Below are 24,473 nucleotides of genomic sequence, written 5' to 3'. Positions count from 1 at the left end.
TTCATTATGAAGTATTTTTCTTTCTGTTCCCAAAGCATCTTGTTTGAAGTTTATTTTGTCATATATTTCTCCTCAGCCATCATTTTCAGGAGGGCCAATCCTACTTATTATTTTTCTTTCATAGTAAATGCTTTCTATTTTACCATTATTACTTCTTAATATTCAAGAAATTTGGGTGAAAGTATCATGTGGTTATTAATTTGAAACAGTCTCCGGAAATCTAATTTATTTCTTTAAGAGAGAACCAGCTGGTAGAAAATCAGGTATATAAACAAATCACCTGAGATTTCTAGTACTCTGAATAGCTTAGAAAGAAAAAGTTAGTATCTCATTTGCAAGATTTTTTTTTTCAACCAGGTGTGGCAGTTTTGCTAGATATAGTGATAAATGGTTTCTCATTGTCTGGCTCAAAGTTGAATTTGCTTTGTGAGAATAGCTAGAATTAAAACATTTAAGTGTTTTTCAAGATCAGTGTATCTTGGAGGCATTTTGATGACTCAGGGCTGATTTTAGCTGCAAAAAGAATTACAGCAGAATTGCAGGAGAAGGAACAGATGTTTTTTAAGTTTCAGGATGAGTAGGTTGGTTGCATAGCACAGGGTAATTGGATGATGTAAAAGACAGTGACTGTGAGAATAAGCAAGGAGATACTCTCAGGGAGGTTTTGGTTTAGCAAAAAGATGAATGAAATAAGGGAACATGTATATGATATAGGTCATTAGATGTCATGAAGTGGAGATTTCTGGAGTGACATGGAGCCATTTGAGAAAAAGGTAGAAATTATATTGCTGGGGGTGAGTTACTACTGGTGAAGAACTATTCCATTCTATTGTAGCCTGTTAAAAGATATAGACCCCAAGCTCTTGTAGGAGTGATTCTTATCCATAATAAGTAAAATCTTAAATCTGATACTGATTTTCAAATGCTTTTACTGGCCTTGAATAACTTACTAAATCAATAAAATCATGAAAAATTATGGTTTGGGAGAAAAAAGTAAGGACAAGTCTATTCTTTGGAATTCCACTCCTTCTTGGTGGAGTCTCAAATGTCCTTAGAAGATCCACCTTCCTTGAGGCTGCAGTTTGTTCTGTTAGCCAGGACAGTTAACATCCACCTCCCCTGAGTGACTTGTGGTTGGTCTTCCTCACTTCCCTCCTCAAAACCTTACACTCCTTGGGGCGCCTGGGTGGCACAGTCAGTTAAATGTCTGACTCTTGATTTCGACTCAGGTCATGATCTCAGGGCCTTGAGATCAAGCCCCGTGGCAGCCTCTGTGCTGGGCATGGAGCCTGCTTAAGATTCTCTCTCTCCCTCCCTCTCTCTCTGCACCCCTCTTTAAAAAAAAAACAAAACAACAACCTTACACTCCTTGATAGTCTCTATTTTAGGCACTTTGACACTCTGTAAGTTCAGTCTCCTATTTATGGCCTTCAGAACCTTTCATAAGTTTACCTTGCATTCGTTTGCTTTTTTCATTTTTAAGTTACCACCAACATGGCTTCCTACTGCCCACTATAGCAAATGTAAGTTCCTCCCAACAGCCTTTCCCATCCCATTGTACCTTTATTTTCCCTAACTTCCACTCCTCTGATGTTTGCAATTCTCTGTTCCCTTGGCTATACATATTATTCTCTTGTCCATTTTATATCTCAAAACTTATCTGCTAGTCAAAAAGGGACATTAGTTCAGTGTGTACACACACACACACACACAAGGTATTTTGGTGGAGACTGGGGATATAGAGATTAATAGGCTATTTTATCTGCCTGCAACTTACTTATAGTCTGGCCAGTGAGGTGGAAGAAATCTTTTTGTAAAAAGATAATGGAGAACTCAAGGGTAGGATATGCTATGTCAAATGCTTGGAATTAGCTATAAATGTCAAAAGTTGAAGAATTGTGGACTGGGGCAGTTGAGTTAGGATTTACAAAAGGAAGTGCAATTGTGTTGTCTTACCAATTAGGTGACTAGTAGGATGTGTGTGTATGAGAGAGACAGTGTTTGTCTTTTTCTGTTTAGCCCCTGTAAGGATAGAAGGATGACATGTGATTCAGGAAAATAGAAAATGCAAAGTTGTGGAACCGTAAAGACTTGCCTTGGATACAAGAGCAAAGGCTTATGTTAAGGAAGTAATAGGAGATATGGTTGAAGAGGTAAATTATATTAGAGAATTTTTTAAAAACCCAACCATATTAACAGCAAGACTGTACAGACTATTTTAAGAATTTCTAAGTTGGAGCAAGACAGGGAGGGGGGACCCTAATAAGAGAAATGTTTTAGAAAAACATTAAAATTTTAGGTAAGGACCAAGTTCAGCATAAAGAACTGACATTTTCTTGACAATTCATGTCAATATTCCAGATGGCTTCTTTAGCCCCAGCTAAAGAAACTAATAATAAAGGTCACTGACACGGGCAGTGATGAAAGGGTCCTGGGTTCTTAAAGTCATAACTGTCAGGTAGTAAAATATTTTTATATCCTCTTCATATTATTTGAAGGGTTCATTTCTAAGAGAAACAGAAATGGAACTAATATTAAAAATAGTTCAAATTAATGTTTCTATTAGTTGTTTCTGACATTGTGTTGCTGCTCAAGTTGAACAATTATTTGTGACCAGAGGTGAATGCACTGGAGAACTTTTCTTAATATGGCTAGTTCTATCTTCGAATCTGACAGTTCGAGTCATGGAGCAGCCTGCCTTGCCATGGTTGCTGTTTCAATTATTTTCGTCTCTTTTTTGTGTCTTGAGAAATTAAGACTAAGCCTAAGTCTGTTAGACATATTTTTCAGAGAATTGATATTCTGGAAAAAGACAACAGAGTGATTGGTTCAAATTTGTTCACTGCAGATTTTTATTGTGAAAAAGAAATTAGTTCATTATACCCTTTCCAGCATGGAAGATGATAATTACCCTTTATTGTTGCATTCATAGTTTCTTCCAAGAGTTATCTTCAAAATTGTGACTTTTAAAATATAGCATCGAGTCTATGATTGAGTTAAAAATAAATAATAATTATTTTATTATTATTTTATATTTTATTATATTATATTATTTTAATATTTTTATTTTAATATTTAATATTTAATATATTTATTATATTATATTATTATAATATTTATTATATTATATATAATATATATTATATATATTATATTATTATTATAATTATAATAAAGATTTTATTTATTTGAGAAAAAGAGTGCAACGAGAAAGCACAAGCAGGGGGAGCAGCAGAGGGAGAGGGAGAAGCAGACTCCCCGCTCAGCAGGGAGCCCAATGTGGGGCCGGATCTCAGGACCCTGAGATCATGAACTGAGCCAAAGGCAGCCGCTTAACGGACTGAGCCACCCAGGCACCCATAAATAATAATTATTTGTGAATAATACATAATTCCAAATACCTACTTCCTATAGTGTACTATTTTCATTTAACTTTTTTTTTCAGTATTTCTACATGTTAATCTGGAAGCAGAAACCTATACTGTAGTGATATATACTACCCAGTAGTGGAATTTGCATATTTCTGGTTTGGTATGTATTCTTTTTGGAAATAATAACTTTTTTTTTTTTTAAAGATTTTATTTATTTATTTGACAGAGACAGAGATAGCGAGAGCAGGAGCACAAACAGCGGGAGTGGGAGAGGGAGAGCAGGCTTCCCGCCGAGCAGGGAGCCCGTTGCGGGGCTCGATCCCAGGACCCTGGGATCATAACCTGAGCCAAAGGCAGCCGCTCAACCAACTGAGCCACCCAGGCGTCCCTGGAAATAATAACTTTTGACATTATTTTCAAAGTTAGATGTTTGTGTTAAGATAAATGATAATTAAAAAAACTTAGCTCTGTCATTAATGGAATTGTAACATATGATTTTAATTGTTCTGAGTGTGAAAGAAATAAGGTATTTTTATAAATAGCAAAAGAAATAATTTTTGCTGAGCACATATTATGTGCCTAGGACATATTATACCTTCTAATATTTATTGCAGTCTATTTTAATAAAGTAGGTATTTGTATTTACAGATGAGAAATTGAGACACAGAGAGGTTAAGTAACTTGCCCTTGGTAATGTGAGCAGTAAATACTATAATTGGGATTGGAAACCAGGTTTTTCTGACTCCCTAAGCCCACTTCTATGTTCTTACAACACTTTTTGTGTAAATATTGCTGGCTTAAATTTTTCTTTTCTTTTTTTTTTTTTAAGATTTTATTTATTTATTTGACAGAGAGAGACACAGTGAGAGAGAGAACACAAGCAGGGGGAGTGGGAGACGGAGAAGCAGGCTTCCTGCGGAGCAGGGAACCCAATGCCAGGCTCGATTCCAGGACCCTAGGATCATGACCTGAGCCGAAGGCAGACACTTAATGACTGAGCCACCCAGGCGCCCCAGCTGGCTTAAATTTTTCATTCAAGAATGTTGATCAAGTATTTCAAGGGAATCGGCCCATACATTGCATTGAAAAGAACGCGCTCTATAGAAGTGCAAGAGGTGGCTCAGTCAGTTAAGCGTCTGCCTTCTGCTCAGGTCACGATCCCAGGGTTCTGGTATTGAGGCCTGCATTGGGCTCCCTGCTCAGTGGAGAGACTGCTTCTCCCTCTGCCCCTACCGTGCTCTCTCTCTTTCTCTCTCTCAAATAAATAGATAGAACTGTTAAAAATAAAAAAAAGAAGTGGGGCGCCTGGGTGACTCAGAAGGTTAAGCATCTGCCTTCAGCTCAGGTCATGATCCTGGGGTCCTGGGATCAAGCCCCGCATCAGGCCCTCTCCTCAGCCGGGAGCCTGCTTCTCCCTCTGCCTCTGTCTGCTGCTCCCCCTGCTTGTACTCTTTTTCTCTCTCTGTCAAACAAAAAATAAAAAAATCTTTAAAAAATAAAAATAAAAAGAAGTGCAAGACAGTAAAGACTTGAGTTACCCAAAGTCATCATTTACTGAAATATTTCCCATATAGCTTTTTAAAGCAAGCATTTAAGTTAATTTCTTCCTTTGATATATTAGAAGTATCCCTACCTTCTTAAAGTGTTTTGTAATTTATATAACTTTGATTTCAAGTGTCATCTTAGGCTGTTAGCTTGTACTTTAATAAAGTGATGGCCTCAGGAACTGTTAATGTCTCTTAAGACAGGTACTGCCTCAGAAAGTGATCCACGATTACTGTGCTTTTGTAGTTGGTGATTTGCTGTCAGCTGTCATTTCTCAAAGTCAGATTCTGACAGTTCCTTTCTTATTGCTTCTATTTTTTTTTTACTTGCCAATAACAAGTGCCAAGATTTATAGGGAAAATTAGGTAACTAAACTTGTTAAATCAGTGACTTTAATTTGCAACTAATTATATATATCAATAAGCTTTGACCAGCGGGCCTAAAGGTTATCTCTGCATCCTCCTGGAAAAGTATAGTACTTTCCTTCACGGACATTGTGTTCCTGTTTTTTCTTTTTTTAATGAGGGGGAGTGCTCATTCTTCTGTGTTTTCCTTAAGGCAGTACTACACTAATGGTAGTGTTTTATATATTTAAAGGGCCTACTAAAGACTTACCCTTTATCTCTTTTAATTTCATACATTGCTCTTGTGATCCTAAATAATTGAATGTGATTCTACTTACTTATTTGAATACAGCCAAGAAGGCAAAAAGCATCAGCCATTATGCTCAGAATCTTTCACTTGCAGTGGGTTTTTTCTTCAGTGAGCCTGCTGCCTTTACTCAAAGCCTCCCTTTCGTCACTGTGGCAGGAGCTGATGTCTCTGTCACTGCTACTCACAACCATACCAAGGGATGTAAAACAGGTTTGAAGCTTAAAATACTTTTCCAGCGTAACTTGCACATGTGTGTCTTCCAGTTTCTCCAGCAAAATGACTGAACCAGTTCTGCTTTCAGTTCCCTTGTCAGGTGGTGCCTCACAGCTTTCCCTTCCATCATAGCACCAGGAGTGCAGTGTGCTTTATAATCTCTACTCCTCTTTTAAGTCACACGCAGATTTAGATACTTTGCTTGTCTCTATAGCACGGAGCTCATCTCTGTGCCCGAGGGCTTATGGTTTATCATGAAGGTAGCAGTATAGTTCAACTTTCATCTTAAAGAAAACACACAGGAGCTTTAACAGAAGTTGGGAGCTTTGCTAACCAACTAGAAATGCGCTAATGTCCGATTCCAAGCACTCTCATAAAAGCAATATATTATTAAGAGGAACCTCTTAAAGAATGGTTTTATCTATTTTATAGTTAATAAGGACCTTTTCTGAATTTTTATTTTGGAGGCTTACAACTTAAACATAGGATGTTGAGTTCTCTTGCATACATAAATAATATGTATTCAGAAAAAGTTCAGCCAGAATGCCACAATTAGCACCATTTTTCCAACGGCATTTACTCACTTGGTGCCTCTGTGTCACATTTTCATAATTCTCATAATATTTCCAACTTTTCCATTACTACTACATTTGTTATGGTGATCTGTGATCAGTGATCTTTGATGTTACTATTGTAATTGTTTTGAGGTGCCACAGACTATACCCATATAAGACGGCACACTTAATCGATGAATGTTGTGTGTCTTCTGACTGCTCCACCAACTGGCCATTCTCTCTCCTTGGACCTCACTATTCCCTGAGACACAACAATACTGACATCAGGGCTGGTAATAATCCCAACAGTGGCCTCCAAGTATTCAAGTGAAAAAAGAGTCATGCTCTCACTTTAATTCAAAAGGTAGAAATGATGAAGGTTAGTGAGGAAGGCATGTCAGCAGCCAATATAAGCTGGAAGATAGGCCTCTTGTGCCAAACAGCCAAGTTGTGATTGCAAAGAAAAAATTCTTGAAGGAAATTAGAAGCACTACTCCAGTGAACACACAAATGGTAAGAAAGTGAAACAGCCTTATTGCCAATACGGAGAAAGTTTTAGTGGTCTGGATAGATGATCACACCAGCCACAACATTCCCTGAAGCCAGCGCCTAATCCAGAGCAAGGCCCTAACTCTCTCTTCAGTCTTGTGAAGGTGGGAGAAATGAGGAAGCTGTGGAAGTAAATTTTGAAACTAGCAGAGGTTGGCTCAGGAGGTTTGAGGAAAGAAACCGTCTCCTTAACATCAAAGCACAAGGTGAAGCAGCAAGTGCTGATGTAGAAGTTGCAGCAAGTTATCTGGGAAATCTAGCTAAGATAATTAATGACGGTGGCTACACTAAACAGATTTTTTAATGTAGATGAAACAGGCTTCTAATGGAAGATGCCATCTAGGACGTTATTAGGAAGAGAGAAGAAGTCAATGTCTGGTTTCAAAGCTTCAGAAGACAGGCTGATTCTCTTGTTAGGGGCTAATGCAGTCAGTATCCTTAAGTTGAAGTCAGTGCTCATTTACCGTTCTAAAAAGCCTAGGGTACTCAAGAGTTATGCTAAATCTACTCTTCCTGTGCTTTATAAATGGAACAAAGCTTGGATGAAAGCACATATGTTTCCAGCATGGTTTACTGAATATTTTAAACCCACTGTTGAGACCTCCTGCTCAGAAAAAAAAGATTCCTTTCCAAACATTACTGCTCATTCATGAACAGACATTTCTCCAAAGAAGACGTACAGATGGCCAACAGACATGAAAAGATGCTCAGTGTCACTCATCATCAGGGAAATGCAAATCAAAACTACAATGAGATATCACCTCATACCTGTCAGAATGGCTAAATCAAAAACACAAGAAACAACAGATATTGGCAAGGATGTGGAGAAAAAGCTACCCTCATGCACTATTTGTGGGAATGCACACAGCCAGTCTGGAAAACAGTATGGAGGTTCCTCAAAAAGTTAAAAATAGAACTACCCTATGATCCAGTAATCTCACTACTGGGTGTTTACCTGAAAAACTCCAAAACACTAATTCACAGGGATACTGCACCCTATGTTTATTGCAGCCTGAGTGTCCATCAATAGATACATGGATAAAGAAGATGTGGTGTACACTCGCGTGGTGTACAGGAATATTATTCAGGCATAAAAAAGAGTGAAATCTTGCCAATTGCAACAATGTGGATAGAGTTAGAGAGTACAAGGCTAAGCAAACTAAGTCAGGGAAAGACAAATACAATATGATTTCACTCATATATGGAATTTAAGAAACAACCAATGAGCAAAGGAAAAAAGAGAGAGACAAACCAAGAAACATTCTTAACTATAGAGAAGAAACTGATGGTTACCAGAGACGAGGTGGGTGAGTTGGTGGGGTGGATGAAATAGGTGATCACTTACCATGATGAAAAGAAGAAGAATAATAAAATAAAATCATTTTTAAAACCCCACAAATATTACTGCTCATTGACAATGCATCTGGTCACCTAAGAGCCCTGATGGAGATGTATAATGTTGTTTTCATGCCTGCCAGCACAACATCCATTTTGTAGCCCATGGATCAAGGAATAATTTCAACTTTTGAGTCTCCCTATTTAAGGAATACATTTTGTGGGGCACCTGGGTGACTCAGTTAAGTGTCTGACTCGTGACCTCAGCTCAGGTCTCAATCTCATGGTTGTGAGTTCAAGCCCCATGTTGGGCTCCATGCTGGGCATGGAGCCTACTTTAAAAAAAAAAAGAAAGAAAAAGAAATGGTGATGAAAAAGAAATGGTGATGGTGATTCCTCTGATGGATCTGGGCAAAGTAAATTGAAAACCTTCTGGAAAGGATTCACCATTCTAGATGCTATTAAGGACATTTGTGACTTATAGGAAGAGGTCAAAATGTCAACATTAACAGGAGTTTGGAAGAAGTCGATTTCAACCCTCATGGATGACTTGGAGAATTTTAAGACTTAAGTGGAGAAAGTAACTGCTGATACGGTAGAAAGAGCAGGAGAAGTAGAGTTAGAAGTGGAGCCTGAAGATGTGACTGAATTACTGCAGTCTCATGATCAAACTTGAAGAGCTGAGGAGCTGCTTCTCATGGATGAGCAAAGAAAGTGGTTTCTGGGGATGGAATCTACTCCTGGTGAAGACTCCGTGAAGACTCTTGGAGTGACAACAAAGGATTCAGAATATCACATACACTTAGTTGATAAAGCAGCAGCAAGGTTTGAGAGGATTGACTCCAGTTTTGAAAGAAGTTCTACTATGGGTAAAATGCTATCAAACAGCATCACTTACTATAGAGAATATTGGTGAAAGAAAGTCAATCAGTGCAGCAAACTTCATTGTCCTATTATTTTAAGAAATTGTCACAGCCACTGCAGCCCTCAGCAACCACCACCGTGATCAGTCTGCAGCCATCAACATTGAGGCAAAGACCCTCCACCAGCAAAAAGATTACAACTCAGTGAAAGCTCAGATGATTGTTAACATTTTTTAGCAATAAAGTGCTTTTAAATTAAGATACATACATTTTTTATGCACAGTGCACACTTAATAGACTGCAGTATAGTGTAAAAATATCTTTTATATACAAAAAATTAATTTTACTTGCTTTATTGTGGCAGCCTGGAACCGAACCTGCAAAATCTCTGAGGTATGCCTGTATTTTCCTGTATTCTTATTTACCTTTTAAGATTTTACCTTTGTGTATCTTTGTCACTGAAATTTTCCATGCTTGACATGAGAAAGTATGTATCTCACACACTGAAGTATATGAATAGTAGGTGCTCTATATATTAATGAGTAGTCTTGGAAACCTATTGAACTTTTTAGGATTGCTTGTACAAAAGTATCATAACTGCTGGAGACCTCTAGTATAATAGTATCACGTGCTTTAGCAAAACTCTGTGTAGATTAAGAAATAGATGTTGCTTCCTCTAAAATAAAAAATGTTCTTCATATTCTTCGGGGATACACCATATGTTGATTCCTTATTTGCAGTAGTCAAGTGGCATCTTTGACATCATTTTTGAAATGTATTAGTGTAGTCAACTGAAAAAAAATAGAGTAAGAGTCACAATTGGTAATCGTTTTAAGTGTTTTTTGTTTGACATTAGCAAAAGTAGCATAATTCACTTTTGCTGGTACAAAATAAGAAACTCAGCAGACTGTTATATATTTCAACAAATTGAAGTTTTCAAATGTTGCTTGTATTTCTCTTGAGAGAAAACAGTTATTGTGTAGTAAATAGCTTATTGTAACTTTTGAGAAAAGGGTGTGTTAAAAACAGCTGTAAAGATAGGAAAAATGCCTTTTCATAACTGGTAGGGAGCAGTGTGACTATCTCACATTATATGCAACTAATAATGCCTATATGTCTCATTTACTTTTAAAAGAAAAGAAAACTAGCATTTTATTTGCAGGAATCTTGTTTTTGTGTCAGTGAAGTACATTCATGATTAAGATGTAAGCTTTTTTATGTCTAAACTTTAAAACATAAAACTATTCTCTCTAATAAACAGATATTTTCTTCACAATTAGATGGAACATTGAATATATCATAGCAAACAAACTATCTGGTAGATTATATCATCCAAAGAAAACTAGATTAATGGATTTTTTAGTCAAGGGTAGTCTTCAGAAATTCCCTGGTAATAGGTCTTTGTAGTGGCTTTTAATCTCTTAAAACATAAGGCTTGCATGGGATGAGACATGAATTAATTTTCCAGCTTTTGACAAAATTGAATCCTAAAACCATCCACATGCATGTGACAATCACTTCTAGAGAGTAATTAGCTTGCTATAAATATAGGAGATTTCCTGTGCGAAAATTACTCATGCTGTGTAACAAATATGGAAATTTGGCACATTAGAGAAAAAGTATACCTTATCCAAAAGAATAGAACACTTCAGTTTTTAGTTTGTTTTGGCTCTTGTGCTTTTTTGCGTAGCTTTAATTGTGAGAAATGTGGCAGGCTGGTGTGTGAGACATGTTTATATCCATTACGGGGTGTGGGATTAACTTTCATAATTAGTTTTTAGAAATCTTTATGGAAATTTTTTCATGAATCTATTAAAATGCACGAGGATGATTTGCCATTCAATTGAAAATCAGATTAATCCCTGAAACTTAGGATAGACTTTAGAATTAGACAAACCTGGTGAGATTCTTACCAATTTATGTACTTTGGTGGATGTACCTTGGTATTTCATCTATAAAATGGGAATAACAATATCTACTTCTTAGAATTATCCTGTGCATCATGTAGAATATTGTGGACAAAGCACCTACCACAATACTAGGTTTATAACAGTCGTTTTAAAAAATGGTGTTTCCTTCTACCCCCATCACCCATCCTCCAAGGCATTTAATAAGCCATTACAAATAGGGAGCTTATTCTTTTATTACCTCAGGATCCAGATCATTAGGATCTTCAGATATGCTCTCTTTTTATAGTTTTTCTCATATGAGAAATTATGACATGAGAAACTAAGTGAGTAAATAACGCCACAGGTATGTGTTTTGAATACTTGTTATAGAAGACTTGGGCTGCCCAAAACTTGATACTTGTCTCCTGAGAAAATAGGGCACATGTAGTATACTATGTTCCAGGAGCTGATGTCCATGACACAGAATTCCAGCTTAAAGAGATATTTTGAGCTCCAGGTATACTGTCTCAAAGCCAGGTTTTACTTTGGCTTTAATTCATAAATAACCTCTTGGAGTAGCCAACTTTTTCCAATCCAGGTTGACAAAAAACAGAATGCAAATAAACCAAATAGTCTATTATTTGCCTTCATTTACTACCATTAATAGTTTTATGCTAAAGCATAGAAGTAAGAGTGAACCACATGGGGTTTAGTTTCTTCAATTTATTTAGTTTTATTTTCTTGTTGTTTACAATGAAAGTTGAAGGAAATGAAATGGAAGAAAATTTCTTCTGTTTATGTAATACATTATCATGTTTTCCTACATAAATTGAGTGCAGAATAACCCCAGGAAATAACAGGAAAGCAGACTAACGGAGTTGTGTCCCCTGATGTCTACCAAATGGTTTACATAAGTTAACTCATGCAGTCCCAACAGCGGCCATCTGGCAGACTGCAAGCATTGTGCTCCAGGTTACATAGTTTACAAATTGAATAGCTTAGAAGCTAAGGATTGTGTAGCATGGAGTACAAGGCACATGTATCAAAAGCACCTGAGTCAGGATTTTAATCTAGTTCTGCCTACTCCAGAGTTCTTACTATTCTCTTGTAGTACTCTTTCCTAAATTGTCTCAATAATCTAGCAAGGTTAGGAAGATACCATATCAAATTGTCCTTAAATTGCGTGTTATTTAGTTATCTGTGAAGAAGTAAAAAGGAAGCAGTGTATGTCGGAAGGAGGTCAGAATTGGGCCTGAGACTTGGGGTTCACATCTTTGTCTTAAAACAATTTTTTAAATCAGAAATATGGTTCTTCATTAAATCATGTCCAGGATCTTTTCTAGTTTGTTTTTTGTTTTAACCCAAACTAAAATACATTTATGATTATTTGGCTTTAAAGGTTTATAAAAGAAAGTGAAAATATTCAAAGTCAAATAAAATAAATGCTTTGAGAACTTTATTGAGACTAAATGGGTAAGAGCTTTGGAGTCAGGGGAAAGTAAACTTGAAACCTTCCATGACTGAATGACCTCATTGTAACATATATCTGCTACTCCTTATAAATTTTATCTAGTTTACCAAAGGGTGATATATTAATTAGCAATAGTAAATTGGAATTACTCTAAAACAGCCTTCCTTATAAAGCAGAATTAAAAATGTTAGGTCTATAGGAGGCAACCATTCTGGCATTCCTAAAGAACTGGATCTACTCCAAGGTGCTTGACAATGTATGTATCAGAGACCATGGTCAGATGAGGCCTTCCTCCTCATCCTGCAGAGCAGGTGCTAGAAATAGCCCTGACCATAGAAGAATTGTGGTTGGTTTCTTTGTGATACAAAGGTACTCCCATCTACCTCCCCCCAGGTGGTGGTAGGGGAAGTTCTTTTGATTCACTGAAATTTGATTGCACAGTGATAACAGTGATACCATTTGTTGTATAAATGACCTGTATCTCTAAAAAAAGGAGCATGTGCTCCTGTTCTTGGACCAAAGAGCAGGAGGGGGTTGAATCTGATAAATTTCCAGATAGGGTAAATACTAGAAACTACAAGTCCTATATCTGCAGATCTGGAGGCTATAAGTAAAAATAAGCACATGCATCCAAATGATGAAATTAAAGACTGCAGGACTGATCACCAATGATGTAGGATTTTATTCCTGAATATGCCATTTTCTTTTTTTTTCTTTTTTTTTTTTTTTTTGCAGTTTTATACCTTTATTTGACAATCAGCGATTAGTTCTCATCCACATTAACTGTCTGCAGATTTTTGAAAGTGGTGACAGGTACATAGGTAACCAGTGTGTAGAGCTTGTTTGGTGAATCTTCATCCTCGTTACGTTTTCTGGACAACCGCACACGGATACGGTATGGAACATTCCTTATTCCTTTGGCCCAGACAGCTTTGTTGAGCCTGGTGTCAATGCGCACATCTGGAGTTCCCATCTCCTTCATGGCAAATTTTCGGATCTCTTTGAGTGCCCGAGGGGCACGCTTCTTGAAACCAACTCCATGGATGCGCTTGTGAATGTTGATGGTGTATTCTCTGGTCACTACCTCGTTGATGGCAGAACGGCCCTTCTTCTTCTCGCCACCCTTCTTCGCGGGAGCCATTCCGCCGGGCTCTGGTTGGAAAGAAAGCGAATATGCCATTTTCTGACTAAACAAGCAGTTATGTATATGTACATCGAGGACTAGGATTTGTTTATCATTCTAGGCCTTAGGAAGGTTCAAAAATGAAAGCGAAGGTTTCTGTTCTTATCCTGTCTTCATTTGGAAGGTTTGATTTATTCTTGTCTAAATTTTAGATTTTTTTTTTAATATCCAGCTACATGCTTTCTAATAGCCCTGGATTTGATATGTAAGATCTGAAAAAAAATTTTTATATATATCATATACATACACATGTACTTGCAAAGCATGTACACACACAACACACACACACACACACACAGCCCAAACACAGAAAACAAGTATAAAGGAATGATTGCTTCTGTGTTTGTATCTTCCTTGTTAATATATTTTTTTTAGAGCATTTTATAGTTTTCTGGGTGAATGTAGAGAAAAAGATGGGAAAAAGAGTGAGCCTTGCAAACTGCTCAAACTTCACCCTAGTTCTCCATCCAGCGGTAGGATATTGTTTCTTCCTTCAAGAGTCTTTCCTCCAAAAGTATCTCCTGCTATAATAATATGACTCTCTTTCTGTTAAAAAGAGTGAGAACTGTTAATAACAATAATATATAAATATAATGGAATGTCTCATTTTAAATCTTGTTCGGAGAGTCTGGGTATTGTCATTTCTCTCTGCAGGGATTACAGCTTTTCCATTTCCCTTACATATTAAATATTTACCAGGACTTCATCTTTTATGTTTTTTCCAAGTTCTATTTTATTTTCTATAATTTTCTTTTGCAAAATTATCTCCTCTAGAATTCTTTCATTATATTACTTTTCCTAATGGGTATTCTAAAGAACCTTCGAATTTGAATTTAGATCTTATTAATAGGCTATTCATGAAATCATCTATTGGATCATTAATAAAGTGATAAATTATTAGAGACTTGAAGCCAGCCCTTTGTACTCTCAGGGCAGACTTTCAGTGGCTTGTCATATGTCTTTTCTCCGTCTGTAGCCTTTCAGCTTTGTGTAGTCTGAATACTGTTACCAAGGCCACTTTGAACTAATTTGGCAAGTCATGTTTCTTGAGACAATTTGCTGATCCTTATATCTGTAGATTTGGTAGAAAATCTTTTTTTTTTTAAAGATTTTATTTATTTATTTGAGAGAGAGAGAGTGAGAGAGAGAGAGCACAAGAGGGGGGAGCGGGAGAGGGAGAAGCAGGCTCCCCGCCGAGCAGGGAGCCCGATGCGGGACTCGATCCCGGGACTCCAGGATCATGACCTGAGCCGAAGGCAGTCGCTTAACCAGCTGAGCCACCCAGGCGCCCCTTGGTAGAAAATCTTGATGGAGATATTTTTTAAGATTTTTACTGTGGAAGATATATGGAAATTATTTTAAGAAGGAAGTAAAGGCTCATTTCAAAGTAGCAGCAGGCAGGTAGAAAGCTATTTTGAATTCATCCTTGTTTACATGGGTCCTAAATCACTGTTTAAAATTAGACTCTTGCAAAACTAGCTCATAAGAAGGTGAAGGGTTAATGTTTATAAAGACATTTTCGATCTGAAGAGTGTATGTTTATTAAGTTTGAGTTCTTGTCAGTAAAGCTATGTAAATAAATTACTTATTTAAAATTTACGTGTTTACAGTATGTATTATCTTGTGCTTCTCCCATTGGCCACTTGATGACTTTATCTTTTTTCCTACTACTGTGAGCAGTATTGATAAATACAGGGTGGATGTGTCATTATCTTTCATACTTTAGGAAGCAGAAAATTCTTGGTTTATAATGAATAGGATGCCTTAACTATTTTGTAGGTTTGTTTCCCATCTGATGTAAAAAGGTACGGTTGATGGTTTGTTTGCTTATTTTCTCTTCCCTCTTTCCCCGTTCAGATCTCCCCAATAGCTAACATCCTTTTTCCTCTTTCACTAGGAACCATACCCACATCCACAAAGTAGAAGACAAATTTCATGTGACAGCATGTTTTAAAAGGATTTCTACTCAGAATACTATGGTTGATCTATCTAATTATCTATATGACTAGGTCATTAAGGTTGGGCTTATTCTATTTTGCTTTGGTTTTGTTTTCAGGTCAGAAGTACATAACTTTTCATGCATGTATGCATGCAAAAATTTTAATTGAGCACATACTGTGTGCTAGGCACTATATTAAAGTTCCATCCTGATTGAGCTTATTGTCAAGTTGGAGATGTAAAGAATTCAGTAGGCTGTCTTTCTAAGTAAGATAAGAATAGGGTACTGTGAGTATATCAGTGAAGCACAAAAATCTGTGGAATCAGAGAGGATTTCCCAAAGAAAGTGATCCTGGTAAAAGAGAAGTGGCTAGCCAGAGGGGAAGAGAGGATGATGTGCCAGTCAGAGGGAAGAATAAGTACAAATGCCTGGATCAAGAAGAGAACTAGGTCGGTCCAGAGGATGAAAGTCATTTAATAGTGGCTGGAATGTTTTAACATCTGATGTCATTTCTATAATTTCTTTGTGTAATATTCATCAAGTTTTTTTTTTTTTAACACATATTTATTGAGCACCCATTATGTGTTCAGTGGGATCTGGCAATGAACAAAACAAGGGCGCTTGTTTTGTTTGCTCAGGGAGCTTACCATCTAAGGGGGTGGGGGGGTGCAGAATATACACAGAAGGAAGGAGTTATACTGTAAAGTAATATATCACATGGTATTTCAGGCTTAATTCTGTAGAGAAAAATGGCATCTGAAATTATTAAAGTTAAGCATCAGCTCTTTTTTGCCAGTGTGTTATGCTGGCGGGACTCTGGAAGAGATGGGTGAGAGTCTGTGCCTGGCCCAGGGCAGCCTCTTCACGGGGAAGGAGATGACATGTGGAAGGTGGAAAGGAGCCATGGGCTGGGGTCAAGCTTAGCATCCTGAGCAGGAAGATTCCTGTCCTGAGAGTTGTCCACCTCCATTTTTCATATCATTCAAGACTTCTAGAAAAGGGGAAATGCACTCCCCCACCTTCCTTGATAGTGAAATTGATGCATTATTCTCTATACTCTGTGAGGTTTTTTCCTAACTTTGGAGGTTGGTCTTGAAAGGACCAATTTTGTTTTTGTTTTAATGAAATAAAATAGAAGGGAAAATAGCAAAAGTACACCAACATATAAATGTTTTAGAAATGTGTGTATATGTGTGTGTGTCATAGTAGGGTGGAATATAAACTGTTTTTCTTATATTAGATGAACTAGGTCAAACATTTTTCTCGTATGACTGCAAGTAAAAATTTCGTCCTCAAAATTATCCCTTTTGCTTGTTAAGGACTGTCTTGTACATCACAGGATCATTGTGCTGGACTGAGATGCCAGAAGTCTGGACCCACGTTCTGACTCTGCTCCTAAAGAGACATGGGCTTTGGACAAAATGTAGGCTTTCTGTGAACCTCAGGGTTTTCAGTCTGAAAAGAGAGTTGGCCTAGGTGAGCTCTTATGCTCCCTTCCAACCAAGATTCTAGACTTATTACTCTTTGTAAGGCAGTTGGGTGTAAAAAGTGAATTGTCTTAAAATTGATTGAGCATTTGCACAGCTTTATCAATTTAGAGAGTTACTTAAGAGTAAAGTTAAGAGTTAAAGTTACTTAAGAGTAAACACAAAAACATGAAGCAAAAAACCTATATATGGCTTACTACCACATGATCCTGGTTCCTGACAGGACATGCTTGTCCCTTGTTCTACAAAGCAGATGGTCCACTGCATGCAAATAGATCGTGTGAATGAAATAATGAGCATAAAAGCACTTGGCCTGGCACCTGTGTAATAGAGCCTTAAAAAATGCTGAATCGAGAAAAAGTTGCTTGAGATCTCAGTCCCTGCCCTAGACAGTTATGCGGGCTACTTGTCACAAAAATGAGGAAGGTCAGAGTGCTGCAGAGAAACCAGTACTTGAGAGGGACGGACACCTCTAGACCTACCATCCGTTTCCAGTTATTTGATCTGCATATGTTGTAAGTGTTCCCTTACTCCTTTGTGAGATGCCAGGGTGACAGACTGTATCTCCCAGGTACCTTTTTACTACCACACGCAATAGAGAACATCAAGTTCAGGGGAATTCTCCAGTCTCATCCCCTCTACTAGGTGGAGACTGCCTAAAAAGGAAACCCAACCATAAAATAAAGTAACAGAACCAGTTTATTCCATTCATATGTTTGGGTATTTAGGGTCAGTGTTCTTGTAGGAGCTTGCCTGTATTTTGAGATAGTAGCAGTTAAACTGAGCTGAGCATAACAGAATAGTACATGTTCCAAGTGAAGTTAAAATTCTCCAAAGAGCTCTCTGCTTGGAGCAGTTTCTTAATGCTGTGGAGTGCAGAACTGTGTGGCCATCAGAAAGAGCAGCTAACAACCCCATTTGGGGCATTGTTAGTTCTGTTGACACATGAATACATTTCATACGATTATCATAAAATTGTGGCCTGGAAATTGAGCAGCCACGGTGCTGCATTTCAGACTCACATTTATAATAAGCTGTAATAAAGTAAACATTTTAAATGGATATAAGAATAGGCATTACTTGTGATCACAAACGTATGTTCAATTGAAGTGCTTTTGAAGCTCAATTTAACAAAGCAAACAAATTTCCTGGCATTATTAACATAATTGTTCTCTCTCTGTTGGGTTTTGATTTCTATAAAGTTATTGAAGAAAAAAATTGCAAAAAAACCCAAAAAACAAAAAACCAACCGGCAAAAAGAAATGTAACTAAGAATGAGCTACTTTTCCTTTTATCATGTCAGATTTTTTTTTTAAGCCCCAGATGTTCACTCTGCCACTTCCCCTAACTTGCCAAACCATTGCTAACCTTTTAAACTCAGAGTTCATGTTTCATGATTAGTTTTGGGTTATTCAGCTGTTTGCTCTGCCATCAGCAGGCATTTATCTGCTAGTGCAACTCCAGGCTGTGCAATAGTTAAAGCAGGGACTTATCCCCCTTCCCTGTCCTAAGGACAGAAAAGGACTAGAATATCCATTTAACATCAAAGTGGGGGATGCATAACTATATGTAAATTTAACACCAATTAGATGGTAGGATTTGAAGGACTGTTTTTCCTGGACTATTCCAAAAGCAAAAGTGGAAATGATAGTGGTAACATCTGAAGTGTGGTGGTAAGACAGTTAAAGCGGTGATAATTTGGAGCCTTTGGGCACACAGTGCGGCACTAGCAGGTGATCACTGTGTCTTCTGTGACAGCCGGCAGCTGGCAGACAAAGCAGATGATCTATTCTCAGCTTGTTACTTGTCCATAGTGTTCTCCAGTTTTGAATAAACACCCAAACACATATCCTTCCTGTATTGTCGTTTGGCTAGAGCAGACCCTCACGTAGCGAGTGTGCTCCTGGCACAACAGTCCAGCACAGTGGAAGCCATGGGAGCTCAAGGTTGCAGGTATATTGGCCTAAAAGTTGGCAAAGGGGTACAGCATGGCGTTGGTAGAAGGAGCACTCTTCAGAGACTCAGCTGGTGATTTGATAGTCATGGCATTGAGCTGACTTAGTCAAGATTAGAGGGAGGCACACTAGTATGAGACTATCCTATAAAAGTCCTGGTGATTTAAAAGCATTCCTGCCAAGCATGTATGACTTGATACATTATTTTGACTCAGCATCAATTTGCCTTTTAGAGGAAAGGTGAAAAGCCACTGACCTTATTTTCTTCAGACTTAATTCCAAGTAGCTTAGCGCTATTGCCCAGAATATAATAGATAACCACAGCTACCTTATTCAGAATAGACTCTCTGAAGGCTTGAGAAGAGCAGTTGAGTGGTGAACGTCCAAAGATGTAGGGTTTTCTCCGCCCATGTAGTTCTGATTCTTGTTCTTTATTCCTGCTAGGAGACATTCCCATTATCCTCACCAGAACAGGATTAGAACAAAAACCTACCTAAGGGGATGGAGGGGATGGGAGAGTGGGGGAACCTAAATGAGAAATTTAATCTGGTTCCACATGTAATCTTCAGGAGTTGTGAATTGTGACAGTTCTGTTCTCTCAAAGATCCGCAATCCAATACTTATAAATCTTTAGATAATAGCCAGTACTTTTGTGCATTTTATGTACATGCATAATTCTTTGCAAGATCTTCCCCAGCCCCCAAGTTTGAAAATAAAAGCAGATAAACCAGTTGCCAGGACAGAAAAGGCTGTTTTAAATCACTGAAACCTACTAGAAATTTAAATAGCTCTAATCATCACTGAAATCTTTCTTTGTTGTATATTACTCAGCTGAAAAGCACTTTATCTTCATTTCACAGACCTGGCTTAGGACACTTAGAACTTCCTTTGTTTCCTTTCCACATCTTTTCCCTCCCTACTTTTGAGATTTCTCTTCCTCCTGACTTCTTTCCAGACCTGTTTTCCCCAGACTGGTATTAGCCAACCCATGGCACTTGAGGTTGGTGGGCTTTTTGTCTGTTTTTGTTTGTTTTTCTCACATGCAGCCTGAGTTTCTTATTTCTGTTTTAGAAGATTGTTACATTAAACTTAACACGACCTCCTATTAGAGCTCCTGTCTCCTTTAGTTTGTGGTGACTGCAAAGGATACTCCATTAGCTCTTTGGTTTAGCTATTTAGTAATTTCTTTTTTGTTGTTGTTCTTTGTTTGTTTTTTAATGTTTTTAAGTTTGATTAGCGAACATATAGTACATCATTAGTTTTTGATGTAGTGTTCAGTGATTTATTAGTTGCATATAACACCCAGTGCTCATCATATCACGTGCCCTCCCTAATGCCCATCACCTGGTTACCCCATGCCCCCACCCCCCTCCCTTCTGCAACCCTCAGTTTGTTTCGCAGAGTCCAGAGTCTCTCATGGTGTGTCTCCCCCCCTCTGATTTCTTCCCATTCAGGTTTCCCTCCCTTCTTCTATGCTCCTTTGTCCTGTTCCTTATATTCCACATATGAGCGAAACCATATGATAATTGTCTTTCTCTGATTGACTTATTTCACTTAGCATAATACCCTCCAGTCCCATCCACGTCGATGCAAATGGTAGATATTCATCCTTTCTGATGGCTGAGTAATATCCCATTGTATATATGAACCACATCTTCTTTATCCATTCATCTGTTGAAGGACATCTTGGCTCCTTCCACCGTTTGGCTATTGTGGACATTGCTGCTATGAACATTGGGGTGCATATGGCCCTTCTTTTCACTACATCTGTGTCTTTGAGGTAAATACCCAGTAGTGCACTTGCTGAGTCATAGGGTAGTTCTATTTTTAACGTCTTGAGGAACCTCCGTACTGTTTTCCAGAATGGCTGCACCAGCTTGAATTCCCACCAACAGTGTAAGAGGGTCCCCTTTCTCCACATCCTCGCCAACATCTGTCATTTCCTGACTTGCTAATTTTGGCCATTCTAACTAGTTAGTAATTTCTTGATTAGGAGTGAACAATAATAAAATTTTCCTTTCCTCTTGTATGTTGAATTTCCCTGATACTACTAAGAGACACTATGATAGAAAACTCTAGATCCAAACACAACCTTGAAAGAATTAAATACTCTGATCCTTAATGTCTTCATTAGTATAAAGGGGTAATAATGTATATAAGGGGCCTTGCACGGCTTTGGCGACATAGCAGTTATTTCATAAATGTTAGTTCCCCCCCTTCCCTTCCCTGTGAAGGAAAAATCTCAGCAGTCATTTTAAAAGTAAATAGTTCTGATGAAAATAACTATCTTAGATGAAAACATTAAGTAAGTTTTGTGTACCAGTTATGAAAATAACTGAATTTTCTGTTTCCTCCTGGTTTTACACCTCCTCAATGCATGAATGTTCACACACATAAAGATACACTAATTAGGGTGCCTGCGTGGCTCAGTTGGTTAAGCGACTGCCTTCGGCTCAGGTCATGATCCTGGAGTCCCTGGATCGAGTCCCGCATCGGGCTCCCTGCTCAGCAGCGAGTCTGCTTCTCCCTCTGACCCTCCTCCCTCTCATGCTCTCTGTCTCTCATTCTCTCTCTCTCAAATAAATAAATAAAATCTTAAAAAAAAAAAAAGATACACTAATTAATAGAGATAATAGGGGATGCATTTTAGTATTTGAATATTTTAGAATAAAAGTATTTGATTTGATGATCTTAAGTTCCTATCAGCCCCAAAGTATTGGATTTTATGGAAGGGGTTTGTGGTATGTTTCGGGGAAAAAAATTTTTTTTTTGAGAAGGTTTTTAGGGAGTGTGACACTGGATGCAGATAATTTATTGTAATCATTTTCAAACTTCCAACATCTTCTGAGTAGTTTTTGATTGCCCAATACATGAAGCTGATGAGGCAGATTTAAATAAATCTATTGTGAATATCCTTTAAAGGATACATAGAGACGAAAAATAGGACCCTTGGATTCTAAGCAGTGTTACTATCACTCTATATTTGTGTAATACCTTTGTCAGTACCTCCAGGATTTCTTTCTCAAAGATGAAACATAGCTGCTGAGAAAACATATGTAAAAATAGAATGCAATGTGCATGGCAAGGAGTAAAAGAATGACTAAATGGCTGAGTGGACATAGCAAAGGCAGGTTACAGGTACTGCAGTCAGAATATCTCAGTGCAAGTCTGCATTGACCTGAGGTACAGACTTGTAAGAAAGGGATCCTGGAAAGCTTGGTTTGTTCAGATGGGTCCTAGTTATCACAGGAACATTATCACTAAACTAAGGCATTGTGTGTACCTAAGCTAATGATTCAAAGGTGTGTGGGTCTGTAGGCTTTGGTGCCCATTAGTGCTGATAGAGCAAATTGAGTCCTTTTAAAGGAAAGCATTTAGTCTAAAAGATTATCAAAAGCAAAGAACTTGAGCATTTTTGTTGGCGTTCTTAAATGGTGGGCAGAACAGAAAGGAAATTTTCGTTTTTCATAGCATTTTGGCTTATTGCCATATGTCACGTTGATCCCTGTGGATAGACCGTTCTCTTGGGGTCTCTACACTAGAAAAAGAGCATTGTTGAATAGTTGGGTTTAAAATGGGTGTGAAATAGGGGCACCTCGGTGGCTTAGTAAGCATGGACTCTTGATTTCAGCTCAGGTCATGATCTCAGGGTCTTGAGATCAAGCCCCATGTCGGGCTCTGCACTGGGCATGGAGCCTGCTTAAGATTCTCTCTCTTCTCCCTCTGCCCCTTTACCATTTATCAGATTCAATCTGACAAATATATTTTATGAATTATTTGCATTGGCTATGGGACAACCATCTTAAAAAATAAGCAAATCAGATAAGTCTTTTGTCATACTTATAACTGTTTAGGAAGAAAAAAAAAGTGTTAGACATGCATATTGCTTTTAGCCTTCTCCCTAAAATGGTAGATTTTAAAGCTTTCATTGGTTGTGTATTGTTTTTATTATCCCAAGCATGCACTGAATCCATGATCTGCTTCTATTTCTTGTCGTGCTTGGTACTAAACAGGGAGCGATGCATTGTGTCACCAAGTTTGGCCCTCTGCTTAGTAAGCCATTACCTGGCAGAGGTGACTGTTTTGTCCACATGACCTTTTCTTTTTGCTAGTCATGCCCATAGAAAGGTCTTCAGTCCACTAATGACTTCTCATTTGGTTTAGAAATCAGACAAAAGCTTTGCAGCTGTGAAATGCAGTCCATTTTAAAATTAACCTATTGTAAATCCTTAATGATTGAGAAATTCTGCAATTTGCTATGATTTGTGGTTTGTGCTGCAACTAGAATAGCAAACAGCAGAAATGATGCAGGTCGGAATGGTGTGCATTTGGAGAAAGTGAAGGAAAAGAAACTTGTTAGACATTGTGCTTAGTTCAAGCCAATATGTTACGCTCTTTGTCCTTGTCACATCACTTTGTCTCCCATCCCCAGACTCTCCTGAGTGAAATGTAATCCTTGGAAATAGTTACTTAAATTACAGTTTATTACACAAGAAGTAAAATTGTCCACAAGTGGAATCTATCTTTGCCTCCTTTAATACATTTTCAACCTAGAGCCTAGATTCTTAAGGATAAGGAGGGCCTGTGTTTTTGACTCACAAAGACCTAGAATTTGAATTTTGGTACCAAAACAAATGAGCTTTGTATCCTTATGCAAATTAATTAAATTCTCTGGGCTTCAGTTTCTGTAAGTCTTATTAGATATTTATACAGATTAAATTAGATATTGTATTAGAAAACTTAGTAGGGATACAATACATTTCTCTGTCACTTACTAGTTCTGAGACCTCATCAAATTACTTAACTCCTCTGTGCCTCTGTTTATCTAGAAAAATGGAGATACTCCCAAGGGTTGTTACATGGATTAAATAAATTAATCCATGTAAAGCACTTAGAACAGTAAGTCCACACCTAGTAAGTATTCAATAATTATTAACCATTCTGGTTGACAGATATTAAATAGATAATCAACAAAAAATTATATTTGCAGGTAATGATAAATATTCTAAAGGAAAGGTGTAAGGTGCTCTGAGACAGTTCATACAAGCTAGAAAGATAAGTAAAGACTGGATCATTTAGTACTTTGTAATGGGAAGCCATCGATAAAGCATGATGTGATTGGATTTACTTTTTAAAAAATTGATGCTGTTCTTGTTTCTTTTTTGTTTTAATTCACCTTTTAAAATTTAACATACACTGAGTTCATTCCTTTGGTATATAATTTTGTGAGGTTAGACAAATGCATACAGGTGTATACCCACAACTGGAATCAAGATACAGTAGTCCCCCCTTATCTGCAGTTTTACTTTTTGTGGTTTCAAGTTATGTGCACAATCAGCAACAGTCAGGAAGTGGATGATCCTCCTTCTGACCTATGGTATCATCAGAAGGTCAGTAGTAGCCTAATGCTAAGTCACAGGGCCTACGTCTTTCACCTCACTTCATCTCATGTAAGCATTTTATCG

At 37.6% G+C, this 24,473-nt stretch overlaps 2 protein-coding genes across 5 annotated transcripts in view; one reads left to right on the top strand and one right to left on the bottom strand.

The window, feature by feature from the left end:
* Positions 1–24,473, top strand: part of RNGTT (RNA guanylyltransferase and 5'-phosphatase) — a 320,109-nt gene that overhangs the window by 280,354 nt on the left and 15,282 nt on the right. The window lies entirely within an intron of this gene.
* On the bottom strand, positions 13,159–13,608 carry LOC135365580 (large ribosomal subunit protein eL31). The gene has a single exon (XM_064597858.1). The coding sequence runs from the start codon at positions 13,583–13,585 to the stop codon at positions 13,208–13,210; it is 378 nt and encodes a 125-aa protein (XP_064453928.1). The 5' UTR covers positions 13,586–13,608; the 3' UTR covers positions 13,159–13,207.

The sequence above is a fragment of the Mirounga angustirostris genome, unplaced genomic scaffold (genome assembly GCF_029215605.1).
Source record: "Mirounga angustirostris isolate CCGP_5_RB_7025 unplaced genomic scaffold, mMirAng1.0.hap1 SCAF_8, whole genome shotgun sequence".
NCBI lineage: Eukaryota > Metazoa > Chordata > Mammalia > Carnivora > Phocidae > Mirounga > Mirounga angustirostris.
Note: the sequence above shows the minus strand (reverse complement) of the source record. Positions and strands in the feature narration are given on the sequence as shown.

Bases quoted from the DNA above. Each gene is read 5' to 3' on its own strand.
- LOC135365580 (XM_064597858.1), bottom strand. From the start codon at position 13,585: ATGGCTCCCGCGAAGAAGGGTGGCGAGAAGAAGAAGGGCCGTTCTGCC.